We start from the raw sequence: 20,705 nt of genomic DNA, 5'->3' as shown, positions 1-20,705 counted from the left end.
ATACTGTAAAAAACAAAAGCATGCAATTTCTATAGTAAATGGTGAAAAAACAGGAACTTTTCTCCCTTTTAACTGTTTCTCTCTTATAATGACTTTGGTGTAGTATGAGAGGCCATGGGGGAGATCTTAATCAACTGTAAAATCCATGAAAATACAAACTCCACAATTTAAGCCCTCCACATTTTAAAATCCAGTTTGCCGGATTGGACTCCTTGCCGGGCCAATTCTAGCCCCCGAGCCTTATGTTTGACACCCCTGCTCTAAAGGGCTGCTACTCCCATCAGGTCAGAGTGAGCACTACTGCTACTTAACCCTTTCATGCATAGTGGTCACTACAGTGGACAGCTATTCAAAGGCTGTTTTCTTGTATTTGTGTCAGCGTTGATGTATACTTGCACATAAACACAACACAGTGTAAATTATTTATTCATTTCTCAAATTCATAAGTTAAAAAGTATGCTGTCCACCTAAGTGGACACGTAAAAAAAACTCTTTTAAAAGTACATGTTTAAAAAAATGAAGTTCAAAAATCTTTTTTCATGCCTAAAGATGAATAAAAATACTTAAGAAAGAATCCTGATTGAGGTTGTCATAATTCATGCATGAAGGGGTTAAGGGCAACATCAGGAAGACGGGGCTGAAAAAGGTGACTGGGTTCGTAGTGATGGAGAGATAAACAGCTGGATCGTAGCTTCTGCTCCACTGCATGAGGAAATCAGAGGGAGGAAAACCTCAGGCACACGTGGGCATTTGTCCTGGATGGAAAGACGTTAAGAGAAAAGAGAGGAAACCACTTTGGATTATTGACATTTACCTTGTTTCTCACATATTAAGTGAAGTGTGCAAAAGTGGCATTACGGAGAGGGAGAAATAGGGCGAGCAATTGTACACACACTCTCTGAAGTGCCTTACCCTAACCTGAGTGCTAACCATGTACAGCCATTAAAGCCCCCCTCCCCTACCGCCCACCCGCCCAGCGTGGGCCACAGGGCTGAACCTCTCAGCCTCCAATCGCTGCCGGTCACCGCTCTCCACACACCCACTCACCACTCCACCGCTGAGGAGAAAAGTGTGTGAACTCCATTTACTGCCCCAACTGCTAAAGTAGTATCATGCAATGCTCAAAGTGTCTCATGCTCACAATGTGCCGGGAGCAGAATCCATCAGCGTGACACCCTCCCCTCTCCCCTGCCTTTGGCTGTTTCCCAAGTACACATAGCCATGCGCATGGGTAAACACACACGCACACAAATACACTTACATAGGCTGGCAAATGTCTGCTTTAGCACAGGCAGCCATAGCAACACGGTCAGCAGCGTTCTTGCTCTTTGGCTTCGGTGAGCATCACAACGAGGCCTGGCGGCATTCGAGGCGCACTCACGCACAGGCACACATGTACCCACCTCTACACACACACACACACACACACACACATGCAGCCAGTGTTGTTTGATTTCTGTGTAATATTTCTGCTGGTCTCAAAGGGGATTTGGTGTCTGTCTCAAGAGGAGGAGAGAAAAGTCATGCAAAATAAAAGGGATTTATACCACTGCCATCTACAGGTGAAACACTGCAAATGCAGCTTTGTGGTTTGCTGTTTTTTGGATTCGCATGGAAAAATAGAAAGGCAAAGCTTACTCTGTGTCTGTTATGCTTACTTTTTGATCATGCATGATTAAAATGTCCAAATGTACTGTTGTGCCATTGGGTTGAACAGCTGACAACTATCATGGAAAACTACAAAAGCACAAACACCACAATACTGTTTAAGAAAGCACATCTGATCAGAGTTTTAGTCTGTTTCTATGAATTATCTCAAATATCAGCAGGAAAACTAATGCATTAAAAAAATAATGCACTGCACTGATGGTCAGAGTAACACCTGGCACGCTGTCTGTGTTCCAGTTCTTGCTAAAAAAGCTTCCAAAACAAATCATAAAAACTGTTTGTTTTTGCTCTGTGTGCAGGATTGTGGTGAAACAGCAAAAGGAACAAAACAGCAAATTCCAATAACATCATCACATGATGCTGCCAGAAGATTTCTGAGTCTGATCTAACAATTGATGTTTTTCAAATTTCATTACTATGCAGGCACATGCTGCTGGACACTTTCAGCACCACAGTCAGCAACAAGAAAATGCACTGCAATGAGCACATGTGACCACTAGAGGGGAGTGTGAGTTCATTTTAGGAGCATTTAGACTTTTTAATCCCACACTTGGGATACAGCAACACAAGGGACACAAGAAACTGGGCCCAGTCCCATTCACAAACTGACCCCCTCTGAGGCTTTCCCAATGTCAAACCATCAAGTGCATGAGAGCACTGTGACTGTGATTAAGCATGGAGTGGCAGTAGACACCTTACCAAAAAACCAAAAACAAAACGTGTGTAGCAATGTGCAAGTGAAAGCTGCACGAAAAAGTCTTAGTCTGTCCATTTTTTATCCTAGTTTAAATTTTAAACATCCAATATGGAAACTTCCTCTTTTTGGGGGAGGGGGGACTTTTTATTTAGTACTTTTTTTGGTAAGAAACAACCAAACAAGCAACATATCAACATTCTCTGACATAAGACCATTTAAGAGAAAAACAAAAAAGAAAAACAAAACAATAAAATGCATGTGCTGGCATTTCTCCTGCGGTGTTGCTATCAGTGTGTGAAGAGTGGGAGAAGTAGGGTTGCATTGACAATCCAACATAATGGGCAGCACATTGAACACATTTTATAAGTGGTCAGAAACTTGTAAATAACTTATGAAAGAATAAAGTTAGGTTGAAACCAAGCACACCATTGTTTTTCTTGTGACATTACCAATAAGTTTGATGTGTCACATGGCCCTCTTCCTATTGAAAAAACAAAAGTTGTATCCAAGATGACCGACTTCTAAATGGCCACCATGGTCACCACCCATCTTGAGGAGTTTGCCCCCTCACATATACTAATGTGCCACAAACAGGACTTTAATATCACCAACCATTCCCATTTTATTACGGTGTATCCATATAAATGGCCCACCCTGTATATTGTCTCTCACTAGCATGGCTCTCGAGATGGACAAAGGGCCCCCCATTTTTTTTTCCTTATTGTTGTCCACATCTTCAGAGTATGTTTTCTCCAGTCATTCTCTATTTTTAGGGTTTTAATCAATTTTGAATTAATAAAGGGCAATGTTAATAAGGATACGTTCTTAGCTGTGCTTTGTTCCATCTGAACCCATCCAGTTTCCTGGTCATTTCTAATCCTCTTAAAAATAAAAGTTTAATCTCCACAAGGGGGCAGTGTTTTACCAGAAAAGTGATTCATCTATTTAGGTATAAACAAAGAAATGCACAGTACCTCCTAAATGTGTGTGGTCTCCACATCCTTACCCTCTAAGCTCAAGCTAATTTTAATACTCACAGTCAGTGGATTCAATAATGTGATTAAAATAATCACAAAAGCTTTTCCTTTTCTTCCTTCGCAGGATCAGGATGCTGGTAAGATTTCTATCAACTTGTTGTTCACAGCATACAACATAACTGAAAACCACATTCAGTAATTAGAGGGCACTTTTTTAAGAATATGAGTCAGATCCGGAGCAGATTTAAAGGGGTTTTCTCTTTTCCCATGTTCCACCTCTCCACACAGGTTTATGGAATTTGGATTGGTAGCAGTCGACATGTTTCTGTGGCAGTTTTGACCTTAAATCCACTGGTCCGTCCCTGGTGGGAGCCAGGGACCAGTCAAAGTTCTTAAAGACCCAATATCTGGAGTCTTCTTTGCTAATATTTAGAAACAGCTACTCTCCAAATACAACACACCACAGTTCACATTTTTACCTGCATTTCTTGCTAACTTGTTGCCTTTATAGTCCACATATTGCAAAGCAATGTAGAAAGTGTTAGCGCTACACATTCAGTTAAAGCCCCTCCTCCTCACAGGGCAGTCCGGCCCTTGTTCACTACTACAGGTTTAATTCATTTTATTTTCCTAATTTCCTCAATACACTGGATGCTGTACGTGAAACAAAGTTACACTGACAAAGAGAACATGTAGAAAAATTTAATGAGGGTGGACACGCTGATGTTGCACATTAAATGATATTAAAGGTCACAAAAAACTGCATAGATATTAAACAGCATCATCTCCCAGAAATGTTACATTTAAACTGATAATTACATTTTTATTTTATGCATAGATACAAAGTTAACAAGTGCCTTTCAGGATTTAGACTCAATGTTATAATCACAATATTTCAACAAAAAATGGAAATAAATACTTGCAGTAAATAAATGAAAAACATTTTCCTTATTTTCCCCAATGAGCTACTGTCACTGATGACACGCGTCTTGATTTGACGTGTGAATGTACTGAACAGCCTGTAAGCACTGCAGTAATGTTTCCCTGGTCATTTTAAGCATAGAGTAAATATTGTTAGTTTAACAATAACTAAAGTATCTTCACCTTGTAACTCGCCAGGAGCTGGACTATAGTCCACCAATAAAACAAAAATATTTTCTAGCTGTGATGTTTTTATCTCAGGTTGAGCTTTTTAACCAGCTCAACCACTTGTTGTGCAAGAGCACGTGTGTTGTGGACAAGCAGAACTGAATGCACTGCTGACTATTCACTGATATTTGTGTCACACTGTGATAAAGCAGTCAGAATGTTCAACACACAGCCATCAGAGCAGACCAAACCTGCCCAATTCTGATAAGTGCCACAGATATATAACAGCCATCGTACTAATAGGTGGGAACCTGCCCAGGTGCATCACTGTTGCAGTTCAGTGCAGAGCACCATGTTCCTCTGCCTCGATGTTCAGCTGCTTTGTGAGAGAGGATCTTTTCAGTCAGGTGGACATACTGCAACCATGCTGGACTGCAGATCTGCTGCAACATTCAGAGCTACCAGAACCGCAGCAGGTAAACAGCTGGTTCATGTGCCGCTAAGTGTCAGAGACTGTGGAGCAGAACGCAGACTGCTGTCAGCAGTGCTGTCCATGAAGGTGGCCCTCTTCATCCACACGATGAGACACTTGTTGAAGAGCAGCTGGTTTATTGCTCACTGAGTACTTTCTCATAAAGTACTCAGTACCAAAGTAAAACATTTACAGACGAGAAACTTAGAAATCTCACTATTAACTGATTTGGGGTTTTTTTTCCTATTTGGGTGTTCAGCCACATGTGTGAGTGCATGTAACCCCAAACTGATGCTACAAATAGAATCAAAATCTCTAGAAACCAGTGAACCAGCACAAAAATTAAAAATTCCAACATAAACATTGTGCACCTACACATTACAAACACTACAACTGTGTAATTTGTGCATTTGTCATATGGAGAACCTGCAATTAGCATTAAGACATCAAAACTTTGAGAACTCCTGGTCTCCACATCAGTACAACTCAAGGATCCAGAATTCACATCCACAGACGTTACTGAGGTGAAGGTTGTTAGAGATTAAGGGTAGTGATGTGCCAGTTAAAGTAAAGACAACCACCGAAACAAGCAAACAATGGTGTTTTAAGACGTTAATAAAGCCTTTATAAATGCACCATGCTGTTGCTTTATTAGACTTCACTGTAGATGCATTTCTGCATAACAGCTTAGCCATCAACCCAGCCTTGAATAAGACAGGCTTGCTTGTAACTGGCTGAGGTTCAGAGAGGTATTTCATTAATTACATGTTTAAAGCCAACACAGACGGTCCTGAGGAGAAGCACACAGCTGAAGTAAGACTTCTGTGAACGCTTCCAGTCACAATGAGAGAGGTCAGCTTTGTCATGCTGTAGTACGAGGCAGAACTGTTGGAACTGATTGCCCAGATTGTACAGGTGTACCTAATGAAGTGGTAAGAGGCTGTATTTTATGAGTTGGAAAAGTGGAAAATAAAACCGTCTGATTGGAGGACATTGCTTCCAATAAATCTCCGAGGTAACCCTGATTGGATATGATCTGAACAGCACATCATAGCAGCTGGAAAAATAAGGATATGTTAACATGAGATTCACTACTTCAGGTGGGACTTCACCATCTGAAGTCCCGCTTCAAGACCGATGAAGTGTGAGGTCACAACAGGAAACAGCTCATTGGACAGATGAAGTGTCAGCCTGGCGTCACTTTGAAGATGCCTGCGCCTCCATACCAGCCTTCGTCATGAGCTCAGTGACGTTTCTCTCAAGGTCGTTGATGCGGGTTCCCATCTGATCAAGTGTGAGCATTAAGAAACAAACAAGTCTGCATTCATGAAGCTAACTACATCTACAATATGTTCATTTTTTCCCAGACGTTTGAATAACACCACCTCTGAGACCAGGAGCGGAGGTCAGAGGACACATTTGTCAAAACTGCCAGTTATGAACAAAAACACTGATAACACAACAGCAGCAGTGATGATGACGCTGGCACAGAGTCTGTTTACACACTGCAAAGAGGCAGCGCTGTTACTGACACTGTGAGCTCAGGTAGAGTGAAAGAAAACTTGCTTCTAGTGCCTAAAACAGCAGCGCTGTTCCTGTGATCGCCATTAAAACCTTTACAGGGAAAAAGCAAGCGTCAGTCATCAAAGCACCTGACCAGCAAACTCCAACATGAATAAGAGCAAACTTTGTAGCTGCCCCATCCTCGCTGATTGTTTGACACTCAGAAAAATCTGCAGTAAGGCTCCAGAAGTTGTATTAAAACCTGCAAATGGACTCTTCACTTTATTCATTCATTATACAGCTCGCTGAAGCAAACAGGGGTGAGTCTAAAGGGGGGCATGGGGTGTACTAGACCATATTTATTTCAAGGCTTTTGTAACATTTTTCTGATTGAAAATGAAATAATATAAAATATTGTGTTAATTAAAACCATGTTAATATTTAAAAATATAAAAATAAAAGCTTTTTTCATAGCTAATAAAACATATAAGAGCCATTAAACTGAGAGCCACTGACCTGAGGGTTGTTCGGTTGGACACTGAATTATAAATAATATTACATAATGTCTACACCATCATTGGCTCCTGTTAACATCAGAAAGTCTTCCAAGAAGTAAAGGTACATTTTTATGCTGTTGTTTAAATACTTGAGATTAATATATATTTATAGGATTTAAGAAAATATTTTCTTTTAAAATTACATTTCAACATGGCACATAAATACAATTAAAGGGCTTGTTTGGGGTTTTTGACAGATGTTGTATGCAGTTAAACTTTAAAACACTGCAATTTCTAAAATAGAAACCACTGAGCATTTTATTGTGACAGACCCATGTTTTCTCTTTTGTCTTATTAATTAGCGATTATAAATATTCAACAGTATTTCTTATCCAATTGCACGATCTGATATCCTTGTGTCTGTGTTGTTCCCACATCATCAGAATAATAAATGTTGTTCCAGGTTCAACATTGCAAGTGAGCAATCACATTGTTGTGACGTCATACTTTTGTGACTTTGGAAAAAAACGTCTTCTTAACGTGCGAGAAACCACCGCTGTCCGCTGTCCGCCAATCCAGCAATTTGAATTCGTTGCATTTCAGGATACTGTTCTTTAATAAACGGTAAGCATTATACATATCGTTCTTGCAACATTGGAATTTCATAAATGAATGAATCGCTTGGTTTGCAAAAGTATGACGTCACAACAATGTGATTGGTCACTTGCAATGTTGAACCTGGAACAACATTTATTTTGATGATGTGGGAACAACACCAACACGAGGATATCAGATCATCCTATCCAATTAGTCAATTAATCGATGGAACAATTGACAGATTACTCCGTTACTAAAATAATCAATAGCTGCAGCTCTGTTAGCTTTTAATAACTATTTGATCCCCTGCTGTAAATTTGTAAGTTTGTTCATTTAGTTGTAAGTGAACAATCTTTTATTTTTATGAAATAATATCAATCAAAAATCCAGGAAAACACATTAAATAAACGTTAGAAATGATTTGCATGTCACTGAATTCAAACATAATATGACTCAGTGCTCGGTGGAGAAGCCCTTGTTGGCGATTTTACCCATTTAGAATTAATGCATTTCACAGCATACAGAGTGTTCAGAGCACAAGTGACCCGCATATTGCAGCAGGGCACTTACATCCAAACTTCTCAGGGCGCTTTTGTTTATTTTTGTCTGAGCTTCGATTTTATTGAAATTGCTTTTCAATAAATGATTTACTGCAATTTGAAGCTGCATCTTTATTTCTGTGTGTATTTTCTGACTACATCAGCAACAGCTTGAGTGTTTAGTTTTGGGTCACTGCCATGCTGTAAGACCCTTCTTCGGTGTTTTTGCTGAGAGAAGGGGTTTATATGTGGAACATGGCTCTGTCCTTTGGCCCCTCTATCTCAAAGTCGTCCTGTGCCCTCAACAGAAAAACACCCCCAAAGCATAATGTCTCCACCTCTGTGCTTGACTGTGGGGATGGTGTTCTTCAGGTCATATGCAGCATTTCTGTTCCTCCAAACACAAAGAGCTCGACTTTGGTTTAATCTGACCACAGGTTAGATGTTCAGTGGTAAACTTAAGACAGGCCTGTACATGTGTACATGCTGGTCCATACCCTCCTCAGGATAATCCTCATCCAATGATGCAAGATCTTACATGCAGCTCCAGACCCAGGGTGAACAGCTGTCACCTCCTCACCAAACTTCTTGCTGTTGGTCTTGGGCAGGTCTACAAACTTGTCATCGATGTCCTTTGACAGGACAGCTCTGGTCTTGCCAATGGTGGCGGAGAGGTTAGAATGGAGGACACTGATTTTGTGTGTGTTATACACTGAAATAGCTGAGACCAGGAGTATCTGTAACTGACTGACTGAGGTGTGCACCACATTTATAACCACTCATTTCTTCGTGAGTGAGCAAACTTACAAAGGATCAAATAATGATTTCTCCAACCACATATCAAAATCACCCCTTGTCACTGACACATTTTCTAGTAGACAAAGCTTAATTTCTGAGTATATTCCCATCTTTTAACACACATTTCACTGTTGACTCTTTTACAGGAAGAAATCTCATTACTGGGTGCCAATGTGCCTTAAATAGATAATTATTATTTAAACATATACAGTAGCAGAAGTCACAGGCAGAATGTCACATTTGACAGAGGTTTGTCTCATTTGATTTTCTTCATACTGCACTTTTAAGTGATTGTTGTATGAAAACCAAAAACGACGTGATTTTTAAAGAAGACTTATTTTACCTTCAGTAGCAGTGGCGCTAAACTTGTACAACAGTTGAACAGTTCAAGAGTCTCGGTAGCGGTCGGTCGCCCTCTAGTGGCCACGTGTTCATTGACAGGAGTCAAAGTGAAAGTCTCATTAGTGAGCTCATTGCTCTCAGGTGTGTCTTAGCAAGCAGAACTTTGAGCTGACTGACTGCGTGGATAAAACGCGCCTGAAATGGAAGAAAACACGGCTGGAAAAAAGGATATGTTTGGACTCCAGCTGTTCAGAGATGCTCTGGAATCTTTTCTCAAGTCGCTGCATGGTTGCCTCCATCTAAACGGACGAGAGAAGGAAACTCGTTCTTACACAGATGTTTGCCTGCCCGGGTTGTGCTTTTTACAGGACACGTAGGTCACATGAAACAAACTCACCGCCTCGGTCATGTCTTCAGCTGCTTTGCACTCTGTTTTAGACATGGTGTCTCCAGACACACACACACAACCCGCTCAGCTGCACTCAAACAACACACACACGCCTGCCTGGGACTGTTTTGCCGCACCGGCCTGTGACACCCAGGTTAAAAAATCCCAAATGAGTTTCCTTTCTGTGACGCTGGCGGTGACTCCCTTAACTTTGCGGTATGCCGAGTTGACACAAACTTCCGCTTGTGGCGCTCGTCCCTTCAAAATAAAAGCGTCGCAGGGGATCAACCTTCAAGTCACCACATTTTTTTTCAGCTACAGACAATTTTATTTCAATATGATTTTTTTTTTCTAGAAGATTTTTTATTTTTTAAATTTGGCACAAGGGTGAATAGCTATGGCCTAAATGTACACGGTATATGTAAGTTGCATAATTGGCTCATAATTGCAAGGTTTGACTCTTAAATCTTTGTGCCAATCTGTGATATTACCAAGGTGTAAATGCCAACAGCTTTGACATGAGGGTAGGATCATTTAGTCTTTTTGATTTGGATATAATTCACTCATCAGTGTTAACTGGTGACCATTCTGGATAAAATAGACATAGAATAGGAACACGTCTAACACCAGAGATTTCTAAGAATGGGTGGATTCATCCTTAAAGTTGTCCAGAAGAGCCAGCGTGGGTTTAAGACGACTGAAAGATTAAGAGGGGCGAGAGGTTGAGGTTGTTTCTCTCTGTTAGCCCTGAGACAGGCTGGTGATCTGCCCACGGTGTACCCTACCTCTCACACCCTATCTCACCCTAAGCCAGCTGGGATATACCCAACCCAACCCTGAATTTAATAAGTGGGAAAAATGGATAGATTGGAATTTATGCTAATAAAGTCCACTTAATTTAATTGTTAATAATGAGGCAGATCGCATTCAGGGGGGTAATATTGATACAATGACCATGAAGACAAACTGTGAGTTTGAATTTAAGCAGCAAATCTGTAAAAGTAAAACTCTTCACACAAGTAAACAGATTAGAAAACACACCACGCCACACGTGTGAGCTAGAAACTCTGTTGAATTCAGTCTTGTGCTGTGGCAGGATGTCTACAGTATAAATGTCCACAAGGCATTTCATCCAGGTAAAGGCGCAAAGCAAAAAAACAAAAAACGAAAACCCACTTTTTTTCCCCAATTTCCGCCTTTTATTTTGAAGGCGAATATTGTTACATTTCCGTTGTTGTAACAGCTGCCTTTCTCATCCTTAACTGTGACAGTGGCGGAGATTTGTATGCGCGCAGCACATGGGACAAACATTTTTTTAACTCTTTGTAAACTGGTTTATCCTGGCAGTCAGGTCGCTGTGGGTTTTGTTGCTGCGCCCCCAGAACGAGGCTTTGGTTTTTATGTAATACATTATCCTGCTCACTGTGAGAGATGAGAGAAAACAGCTGTCTGCCATGAGGGTTACATAACTTTCATTAAGCCTTTATAAATCTTTATTTCGGGCAGTGTCTCTTTCACTCCTGCTGAATATAATACATTTATACTGTATAACATCATTACAAAGGCTTGTTAAAATGGACTGCAGTGATTAAGGGATGGACTGTACAAAGGAAGAAGTCAGCTAACATAAACCAGGTTACATGAAATATTGAAGAAGATGTTGCTCTACAGTCAGTGCAGAAAACAGGCAGAACCAGATGTGTCACTTTGTTTTAGGCCTCTTCAGTTGCAATTGACTAAAATATTCATTGTCTGCAGCAGGGCCGGATTAACCTGCTTAGTGTTCTCGGGGCAAAGACTGTGGGTGGGGGGCTGTAGTTGTAGCTGTATGATGCACACTGAGAACTGCGTTAGAGATTTGTGAAAGCGAAAATGTTTCTTACTGCTGTTAGCAAGTGATAGAAATAATTAAAACTGTCCACTGCAGCTTGTGTCTGTGAAGCTCATTGAGCATCTTTGTTCTTTGTTCTGCTCCCCTTTTCTTTCATCTCTTTCCCCTAGTTCACCCCCTAAAAAGCTGAGGCAGACTGCCCAGCGCTGACCCTGGATCTCTTCTGAATGTGAATGTGTTAGTGCTTTGTAACGTTAATGATAACGTAATGTTATCATTTGTGCCCCCTGCGTACCAAACACCCAGGCAGTAGGAGAGCACGCAGTGCACCGAGGAGCGATAGAAGGCCAACAGCAGCTTCTGGTACAGGTTATTCTTCCTTTGCCCAGGTGAGATCGCCAGAGATGTAGGTGCCCAGAAACCTGAAGATAGAGACAGAATAAACACACTCACCATTTATAATGAGAGTGGAGAGAACCTGTCTGTGCCTCCTGAAGTTCACAATAAGTTCTGTTGCTTTAAAGATGCTTAGTTTCAGGTTGTTTTCTGAGCACCAGTGAGAAATATCTCTACCTCTACACTGTCTCATCTCCATCAGAGATTGATCAGAGATCCGTCTGACTGACCGAGGCTGGTTTTTGAGGAGGTCTTTGATCCAGGAGCAAGTAGCAGGGGGTTCTGAAGGTGGTCTAGTTTGGTAGTAAGGATGTCTGGTATTATGGTGTTGAACGCTGAGCTGTAATCCACGTAAAGCATCCTCACGTAGCTCTACCCATTCTCCAGATTTCCCGCTGCTCTGTGAAGGGTGATGGTGATGGCATCCTCCATGGACCGATTTGCTCTGTAAGCAAACTTGTGGGGGTCAAGAGAGGGAGGTAGGTAGTCTCTGATGTGCTGAGACACTTCATGACTACAGACGTGAGAGGTATAGGTCTGTGGTCATTGAGGCTTTCTATTCCAGTCTTTTTGGGGATGGGAATGATGGTGGAGGCCTTCAGACAAGTGGGGACAGTGGCATGAGTCAGGGAGAGGCTGAGCAGGCTGGTGAGGATTCCTGGCAGTTGGTCTGCACAGAGTTTGACCACTGGCTCTCAGTCTCCTCCTGACCTCATGTTCCTCATGTTGCACCTCAATCAGATGTTTTTGGTAGCCATCAAAAAGTTTCTGGCATAATTCTGTCGTGTTCGTGGCAGAATAGACTGAAACTGGTTGGTTTTCCTGGTGCTAACCTGTTTTTTTTTATGAGCAGTCCAGGTTGAAGTGAGGGCCTAAATTTTTTAATCCTCAATTTCAGAGGCTTATGTAACCTGAGGTCATCAAACCAAAACCTTTTAGTGGTCCCCCACACTCGTTTTAAAACCCGAGGGGACCGACCTTTGCAAGCTGTTGCACCCAGACTCTGGAATGCACTTCCCCTATTTCTACAGGGTTTGGACTCAGTGGAGACCTTCAAAAAGCAGCTAAAGACATTTTTATTTCAAAAAGCTTTTAATTAGACCAGGGTATTTATGATGTATTTTATAACTGTATTATGTTTTTACCTTGTAAAGCACTTTGTGACATATGTCTGTGAAAGGTGCTATATAAATAAACTTTACTTACTTACTTACTTTTGAAGCTTATTTCTACGTAGCTACAGAGTCAGAGCCCAAAATTACCATAACATTCACGTTCTGCCAAACAGCTGACACAAACTATATGTTAAAATTCTTTCTTTTATTTATTTATTTATTTTCTTTTTTTTATTCTTTCTATTATTTTTTTTAGCTAACCTGCTAGATAGCTAGCCACATACAGTTTGCCTGTGTGTGAACTCTCTTGATCAAGTTGGATAATCTTTGATTGAGCGCGTGACGTGAGACGTTCCAGGAAGTGTTGGGAAACATTACAGACGGGCAGGACAGCGAAGAAGAAACAATGGTGATGTAGGGACACCGCAAACAAAAAATGCTGTTTCATTTCAGGGGCTTTTTATACATTTTCAGGAGAGTCGTGTGTTTCCTATAACGACTTAAGTTCAGCCCGTGCTAAAACGCTCACAAGCATCAGCAGTGTTGAGTCAAGGAAATGGGAAACGCAGAGTAAATGACCGTACTGCAGTGACTGCACAACCGCTGCTTTTGTACGGAAGCTCATTGTTTACTGCTCATTGTTTCCGCTATTGTAACGTCAGCCCCGGATACGTCGTTTGTGCTTCATTGCTCTGTTTATGATGGCGTGGCATTAGCTGCTGTTTCTCAGTCATGCGTGGAAAACACGGATGCTTCTCTCCCGATCTCAAAGCCACATCGAGGAACCGGAGGAGGATCAACAGCCAAAAATAGTCTCTAGAGCCACTGACAGCCAGCTGACGTCTCTTCGCTTATTCCGCCGACGAACAGCATGGAAGATGAGTTGTTTGACCAGATCCTCACCGTGTTTAACAACCTGGTGGCGTGGGTCGCTGCCGGTGCCATGGTGTTCGGTGGGGTGGTGCCCTACATCCCCCAGTACAGAGACATCCGCCTGACCCAGAATGCAGAGGGCTTCTCCACCTACGTATGCCTGGTGCTGCTGGTGGCAAACATCCTGAGGATACTCTTCAGGTAACAGACTCTCACATCCTTTGAGAGCTTGTGAGGTTGTTATGGGGGGCTTCGGATATTCTCTTATATTCAGCTTTTAAAAAATAGAGATCCTCTTACACTGCATGTTAACCGACTCATAGAGGAAAAGCGGCCTGCTGGGTTGAATGCACTGCAAACAGTCTGCTGGTTACTGTTAAACACCAAACTGTAGTTTACCTCTGAACAGTATTCAACTTATAGCAGACAAGACTCGCTTTTCCTTTTATTTTTTTATACAGTGGTTATAATGGTGGATATTAAATGAGGCCACAGAAATAATGATGTAGAGACTTGTACATATAATGTGGATAACCCGAGGCACAAAAATACACAGTTTACGATAAGAGCCGTGCATTGTGGCTCTGTAGTGCAGTAGTTTGCATGTTTGCCTAACAAGCAAAAGTTTCCTGGTTCAGTCCCAGGATGAGATACAGATCCCTTGGCGGTTGTGTCAGGAAGAGCACCTGGTTTAAAAATCCAACAGGTTAAGTATGCAGCGCTGTGGCAACCCTGTGTGAATAAGTGAGCAGCTAAAAGTAGCTTTAATCATGCAAAGCTACTCTATTAGAGTCCAAGCATTAATACACTGTATTGCCAAAAGTATTTGCTCGTCTGCCTTCACACGCATATAAACGTAAGTGACGCCCCATTCTTAATCCATAGAGTTTAATATGATTTTGCCCACTCTTTGCACCAATAGCAACTCTTCTAGGAAGGCTTTCCACATGGTTTAGGAGTGTGTCTATAGAAGTTTATGATCATCCTTCCAGAACCACATTTTTGAGTGCAGATGCTGATGTTGGACAATAAAACCTGGCCCACAGTCTCCGTCTAAGTCATCCCAGAGGTATTCTGTCAGGTTGAGGTCAGCCAAGTTCTTCCACACCTTTTCCACACCGCTTATCCTTGGTATGCTGAAGCAGTAAGAGTTCCTTTTGCTGGAGCTAAGGGCCCAAGCCCAACTCCTGGAAAACAACCCCACACTATAATCCCTCCTCCACTGAACTTTACATTTGGTACACTGGAGTCAGACAAGTATCGGTCTGCTGGCAACCGCCAAACCCAGACTCGTCCACCAGGTTGTCAGAAAGACAAATGTGATTTGTCACTCCAGAGACCTTACTGCTCTAGGATCCAGTGGTGTCCTTTACACCACTGCATCCAAGGCTTTGCATTGTGCTTGTTGATGTAAGGCTTGGATGCAGCTGCTGGGCCATGGAAACCCATTCTGTGGAGCTCTCCATGAAATGTTCTTGAGCTGATCCAAAGACCACATGAGTTTTGGAGGTCTGTAACGACTCTACACACTATGCCCCTCAGCATCTGCTGACCCCGCTCTGTGATTTTACATTGCCTGCCACTTCATGGCTGAGTTGCTGTCATTCGCTTCCTTTTTGTTATAAAACCACTAAAAGCTCAGGAAAATTTTACAGCTGGACATGTTACACAGGCGGTATCCTATCAGTGTACTACACTGGAGTTCACTGAGCTCCTAAGAACGACCCGTTCCTTCGGCATATCTAGCCTCTTGATTTTATACACCTGTGGCCTTAGATGTGATTAGAATTCAATGATTTGAATGAATATGGTGTAATATGCACTTAGGAATGAGTGTAATAGGTCCCCTTGAAGGTCTGGTGACCAGCAAATGGGTGAGAGAACCATAGGGTAAATATGAAATCTTAAAATCCACATATTGTTTTCTTCTTCTTTAGATTTGGACGCTACTTTGAGACACTGCTGCTGTGGCAGAGCATCATCATGATCTGCACAATGCTCATCATGCTGAACCTGTGCACCAACGTCCGCATGGCCACTGAACTCAGCACGAAGAGGCGCTCCTTCTTAGGTCAGAACACCCAGGCGGTGCCACTTTACCGTGCAGATAAGGCTCAGATTAGTGTGTGTGAGTGTGTGAGAGGCTGGTGATTGTTGCCTGTGATCTCCTGTGCAGGTTTTTCTTTCTAAAACTATATAAAATAAGCTTTCTGAAGCTGGTTTTATATTGCGCTTAGTTCAAATAAGTGATATAGGATGATGGGGTAAAATATATTACTAACCATGAAACTTTCCAGGCTGATTACTGACATTAAGGTGATTACATTTTGTAATGTTTGTCATAAAGTTATTCATAACCCACACAGGGAAACGCTTGATTCTGTTTTGTGACATTTATCCCTTTGTAAACAAACACAAACAGCTGCCCTTTGTTGTCTGATACGCCGTGCTGGGCATGCTACAAGTTCCTGCTTACTTTGAGGAAATTTGACTAAACCTGGCTGCTAATATGAAGAGGCTCAATGTCAGATAATGGGAGAGTATCAGTTAAACTAGCGTGGGCAGGATTAAATATAATCCTGTGTAAAAGGAAAACATGGAGACACTGTTTTATAATCAGAGCCTCACACATTTCTTTTTAAGTCGATAACAATAGTTGGCGACTCTAAAATCTGATACTTCAGCGAATATACATAGACAGGTTTGCTTAAAATTCGTATTGTGTACTTCTATCTTTATGAGTCAGTGCTAAAACAGCACAACAGTACAGTTTAAATGCACAGGATCAGCTGGTTGTGGCATTTGAAATGCTGTTGCTAACAGGACAGTTGCCCTCTGGTGGACAAACTGTGCAACATCAACACAATGTTTCTCCTGTCAACTTTTTTTTGGTTCATTTCTCAGTTGTTATAAATGCTGATAATTAGCAAAAGCTAATACCGGCCAATACCATCAGCCTGTCAATATAACTGGAGCATATGTCAGGAAGTGCAGTGCAATAAAACAAGTTTTATCCATCAGCCTTTAGGATAGATTGTTAATTTTACTAAATGTAATGACATTTTTGAGCTTTGTTATTTTAACTGAAGCTTCAGACTCATGTCTGATTGCAAAACACGAGAAAAACAATAGCTGTCCTGTGATTCTGCTATCTGACATCTAAAATGATCACACAGAGGAAGTTTGAAACAACAGGAAGTCTCTTGTCTGTCTCTTCTCTTCCACAGCTGGTCTCCGTCAGTCACTGATCATTCACTCAGTGAACAGCACACAGAGAGAGACAGAGGGACCGTTTAGTGCCAGGTTTTTTTTGTATTTTGGCCAAATGTGTAGTCAGTGCATTTTGCCTCAGTAGGGCAGTGTAGCTTCATGTTTAAGTGTCTACACCAAGCAGCAACTGTCAGAGAAATTCCAAACTTCCAGTGAAGTAAACCTAAGATGTGAAAAACAAAGTAAAAAAAAAAAAAAATGTAACTGCTGAGTTAGATTAGATTGTTAGGCTTAGCTTAAATACTGAAGTCAGGGCTAAAGGCTTTATTTTTCAGTTTTTGTACAAATGTGTGTATTTAATCCACAATCATTCACTGCTTCCTGTAACCCGGAGGACTGTATAGTGAGTTTATCTGCAAAATTGAAGGAACAAATACATTGGAGACTACAGGGTTCATTTTCTCAGCATTGTGAACTTTATAATTGTAGTCACGCAATTAAAATGTTACCAGTCAACGTTAACTTGATCAATAAATACACATCATGCCAAGCATATTCATTTAAATGAAAAGACACAAATACTCTGGTAGATTATATCGCGCTGCTCTCTTTCATCTTTGGTCTGCAATGCTTGGGTCGTGGCCATCGACTGTACTGTAAACTCTTTTTTGTTTTTTTTTAGAAGTTTTGAGACACAGTACGGTCAGACGACACCCTAGGAGCAAGCATTAGGTGACAGTGGGATGGAAAAACTTCCTTTTGACAGGATGAACCCTCTGGCAGAATCAGGGTCAGTGCGGGGCGGCCATTTGCTGCGACCAGTTGGGGGGTGAGGGGGCGGCTGTTTTCCATTGTGGAAGTGATTAATGCGAATGATTAAATGCAGAGTGGTGTATAAACACAGAGAGTGAAAGGGAGTGAAGAAGAAACACCAGGAAGCTCCCAGCAGCCTAGGCCAACTGCATCACAACTAAGTGATGGTTCAGGGTCACCTGATCCAGCCTCAACTATATATTGAAAAAAGGAAAGTTTTAATTTTTAGCTTAATCTTAAAAGCAAAGAGCGTGTCTGTCTCCTGAATCCAAACTCGGAGCTGGTTCAGAGGTGAAAGCAATGTTTAAAATAATTTTCCCAACATCACATGTTCCTATAAATGTGTGTGTATGTGTGCGTTTGTTTGTGTTTTGTTTTGTGTGGGGAAGCTAAAGAAATATTTGTTATTGAAAATATAACTGAAAAGTTTGAAAGCGTCACAGCTCTGCATCACACCATCTTGAAATATTAAGCCCGTGTCAGGTACATGTGACACTACAGATAAACATCGTCCTCACTAAGCCAGATGTCGGCTCATTCCAAGGTCTGGCTAATAGGTTTGTGTGTGAAATATGCTTTTATGGAGCTTTTATGTATCCTTTGGTAGTAACGGCTACGTTTAAAGAATAACATGACGAAGGCTATTTTATGTCTTCCTATGGAACAAAAACTGTGCAGCAGAAGCTGTGAAGATGAGCAAGCTTAGTGCAATAAATGCTAAAACAAATAAAGTAAAAGGAATGTAAGACGATTGGAAAAATAGAACTTTGGACTTTGCAGATGTCACCAGATTTGTGGATTAAAACACCTTGAATTAAGTTACATTACTGAACTCAAAATTTTATTGATTGTTTATTAGCTATAAAGGTTATGCATCTGAGGAAGCTAAGCAGGTGGGAACACTCCTAACCTCACAGATCACTGGTGTAACAAATCACAGAATCAGTGAGTTCTGTAATTTGACAAAGATCAACTCCAGCTTTGCTGATGAAAACCAAGCTCTATTTTTTTCTTTTTTGTCTATATATTTTTTGTTTTTTTTGTCTGTAGCCACAGACATTAAGGACGAGGAGGTCAGAATCCCTAAGAGGCTCTTTCTGGGTATGTACTTACTGTGTCTGTCATGAAACATCAGTCGTAGTTCATCTGCCTCTCCCATCTCCACTCCCGTGTGTCTTGTGCATGGTGATAACCCTGCCTGGCTCTCATTCACAGCCCACCCGTCTCACTAACTGACACCGACTAACAGTTTCCAATGAGTTGACGTGAAGCATGAGCCCCTTTCTCTCGCATGTTTTTGAATGATCGAGCACATTAACTGTTTGTCGATTATAGAAACTGTTGTGATGCTCTACAGCATGTTTCACTGCACGCCCTTAGTGCACAACAACGTAGGAAGAAAAAGAAGCTAATCCTGTTAGACCTGCATACTGCCACTAGTTTACAGTAGTTACTGTACTCATGTCATTGAGTTACAGTATGAAGTAACTCAATGAAATATACTCATGTTACTGTGATGTTTATGTATTTTGAAAAGCAATAATTGATCTTGACGAAGTGCAAAAGACAAAAAGGAAAATCACTGCATCATGAAACACAGTCACAAAATGTTGTTGTGTTTGTTTTGTTGTTGTGATTTTGTTTTCTTTTTCTGAAATGTCGTGTTTTCTGATTTGTCTTTGTGTTTCGCACTTCAGGGCCAGCATACAAGCAAAATTAACTTTTGTGTATGAATAATAACCTTTCAGCTGCGGCATGTTGATTTTTATTCTGGACTAATACAGTAATGTAAAGCACATTGTTGAAAGGCTGCAAAATCAAACACTAATGACTTTTAATTAATGCTTAATTAATGATTTTGAATTAATGCTGTCTTCCTACTGGCTGACTTCAATACTTTCAGTACAGTGTAAACCCAAACAGAACTCGACACATTTAAAGAGGACTCAGGACTTATGTTGCTGAACTTACAAGTCAAGCTGCATTTAAAGTAAACTCAAATATTCTCATTTGAATTGACGAATCCCAGCGTATTACTTGGGATTAAATTAAAATGGTGAGACTCGTATCCGCTATCTAATACATTTAAAGTATATTTTGTACTTCTTTATTTTTCTGTTGACCAAAGAATTACTCCATACTTGTTTTTCTGACATGGTGTGGATCGTCAACTCGGCGACCCACTGCACTCTTTGTGTCACAGTTTTGCTAATCTAATATAAAGGTAAATGACACGCAGTCCGAACTGAACCCATATATTTTATTTAAAAAATAAACCATAGGAAGCATGTGAAATGTTTAAGAAAAAAAAAGTAAAATATATGCTTTCATAGTTTAGGTTATTTACATATTTGTCTAACAAGTGAAAAATGTCTGGTTGAATCCAAGGAGGAGATACAAACCCCCATTTACCAGTTTACCACTGTGTAGCATCTCCTTTTAACAACAGTCCAAAAAAGCATGGGAACTGATGAGACCAGTTGGACTTCAGGAAGATTAATTTTGTTACATTCCTGTGTAATTTAGGATTCCAGCTAATCCACAGTATTTGCTCTGCTTATTGCTATTTGTTTCAAGATCACCAGATATTTTCATTTAATGAGAGAAATTGCCCTTCTTTTGTAATAGTCTAAACGACTGTGGCATATAGAGTCCTGCCTAAAAAACTTTAGCCAACCTTCATTTCTTTATATTTTGATAGGAAAATGGAAATTATGATATATCAAAATGTGCAAACACATATGGAAATTTATTTTTCATAGATTCAATAAAAGAAATGGGAACAAATTATTTTCTCTGGAAACAGCATGTTGGTATCAAAGTGCCTAAAGATACAATTTGTTCTCTTTAGGGTATCTGTAGACACAACACCAGTTCACATTTTAGTTAGGTGCCTTTTC

At 40.8% G+C, this 20,705-nt stretch overlaps 2 protein-coding genes across 3 annotated transcripts in view; one reads left to right on the top strand and one right to left on the bottom strand.

Annotated features, from left to right (window-relative positions):
- Positions 1 to 4,043: 4,043 nt before the first annotated feature.
- Positions 4,044 to 9,643, bottom strand: hsbp1l1 (heat shock factor binding protein 1 like 1). The gene is made up of 3 exons (XM_085396803.1): positions 9,577 to 9,643; positions 9,414 to 9,478; positions 4,044 to 6,197 (listed from the first exon to the last, which is right to left on the bottom strand). The coding sequence occupies exons 1-3, from the start codon at positions 9,619 to 9,621 to the stop codon at positions 6,101 to 6,103; spliced, it is 207 nt and encodes a 68-aa protein (XP_085252929.1). The 5' UTR covers positions 9,622 to 9,643; the 3' UTR covers positions 4,044 to 6,100.
- Positions 9,644 to 13,267: 3,624 nt separating this feature from the next.
- Positions 13,268 to 20,705, top strand: part of slc66a2 (solute carrier family 66 member 2) — a 35,172-nt gene continuing 27,734 nt past the window's right edge. Inside the window, exons 1-3 of one of the 2 annotated variants that reach the window (XM_085395716.1) lie at positions 13,268 to 13,983; positions 15,720 to 15,853; positions 18,856 to 18,906. In XM_085395716.1, coding sequence (XP_085251842.1) covers positions 13,781 to 13,983; positions 15,720 to 15,853; positions 18,856 to 18,906 — 388 coding nt within the window. In that variant the 5' untranslated portion in view covers positions 13,268 to 13,780. The remainder of the gene's footprint in view (positions 13,984 to 15,719; positions 15,854 to 18,855; positions 18,907 to 20,705) is intronic. The other variant, XM_085395717.1, reaches the window with a different exon arrangement.

This window comes from Rhamphochromis longiceps, linkage group LG22 (assembly GCF_057381845.1).
Source record: "Rhamphochromis longiceps isolate RC_006_pf linkage group LG22, R_longiceps_female_GT1.1, whole genome shotgun sequence".
Lineage (NCBI taxonomy): Eukaryota > Metazoa > Chordata > Actinopteri > Cichliformes > Cichlidae > Rhamphochromis > Rhamphochromis longiceps.
The sequence above is the reverse complement of the archived record's forward strand: the minus strand, read 5'-3'. Positions and strand labels throughout refer to the sequence as shown.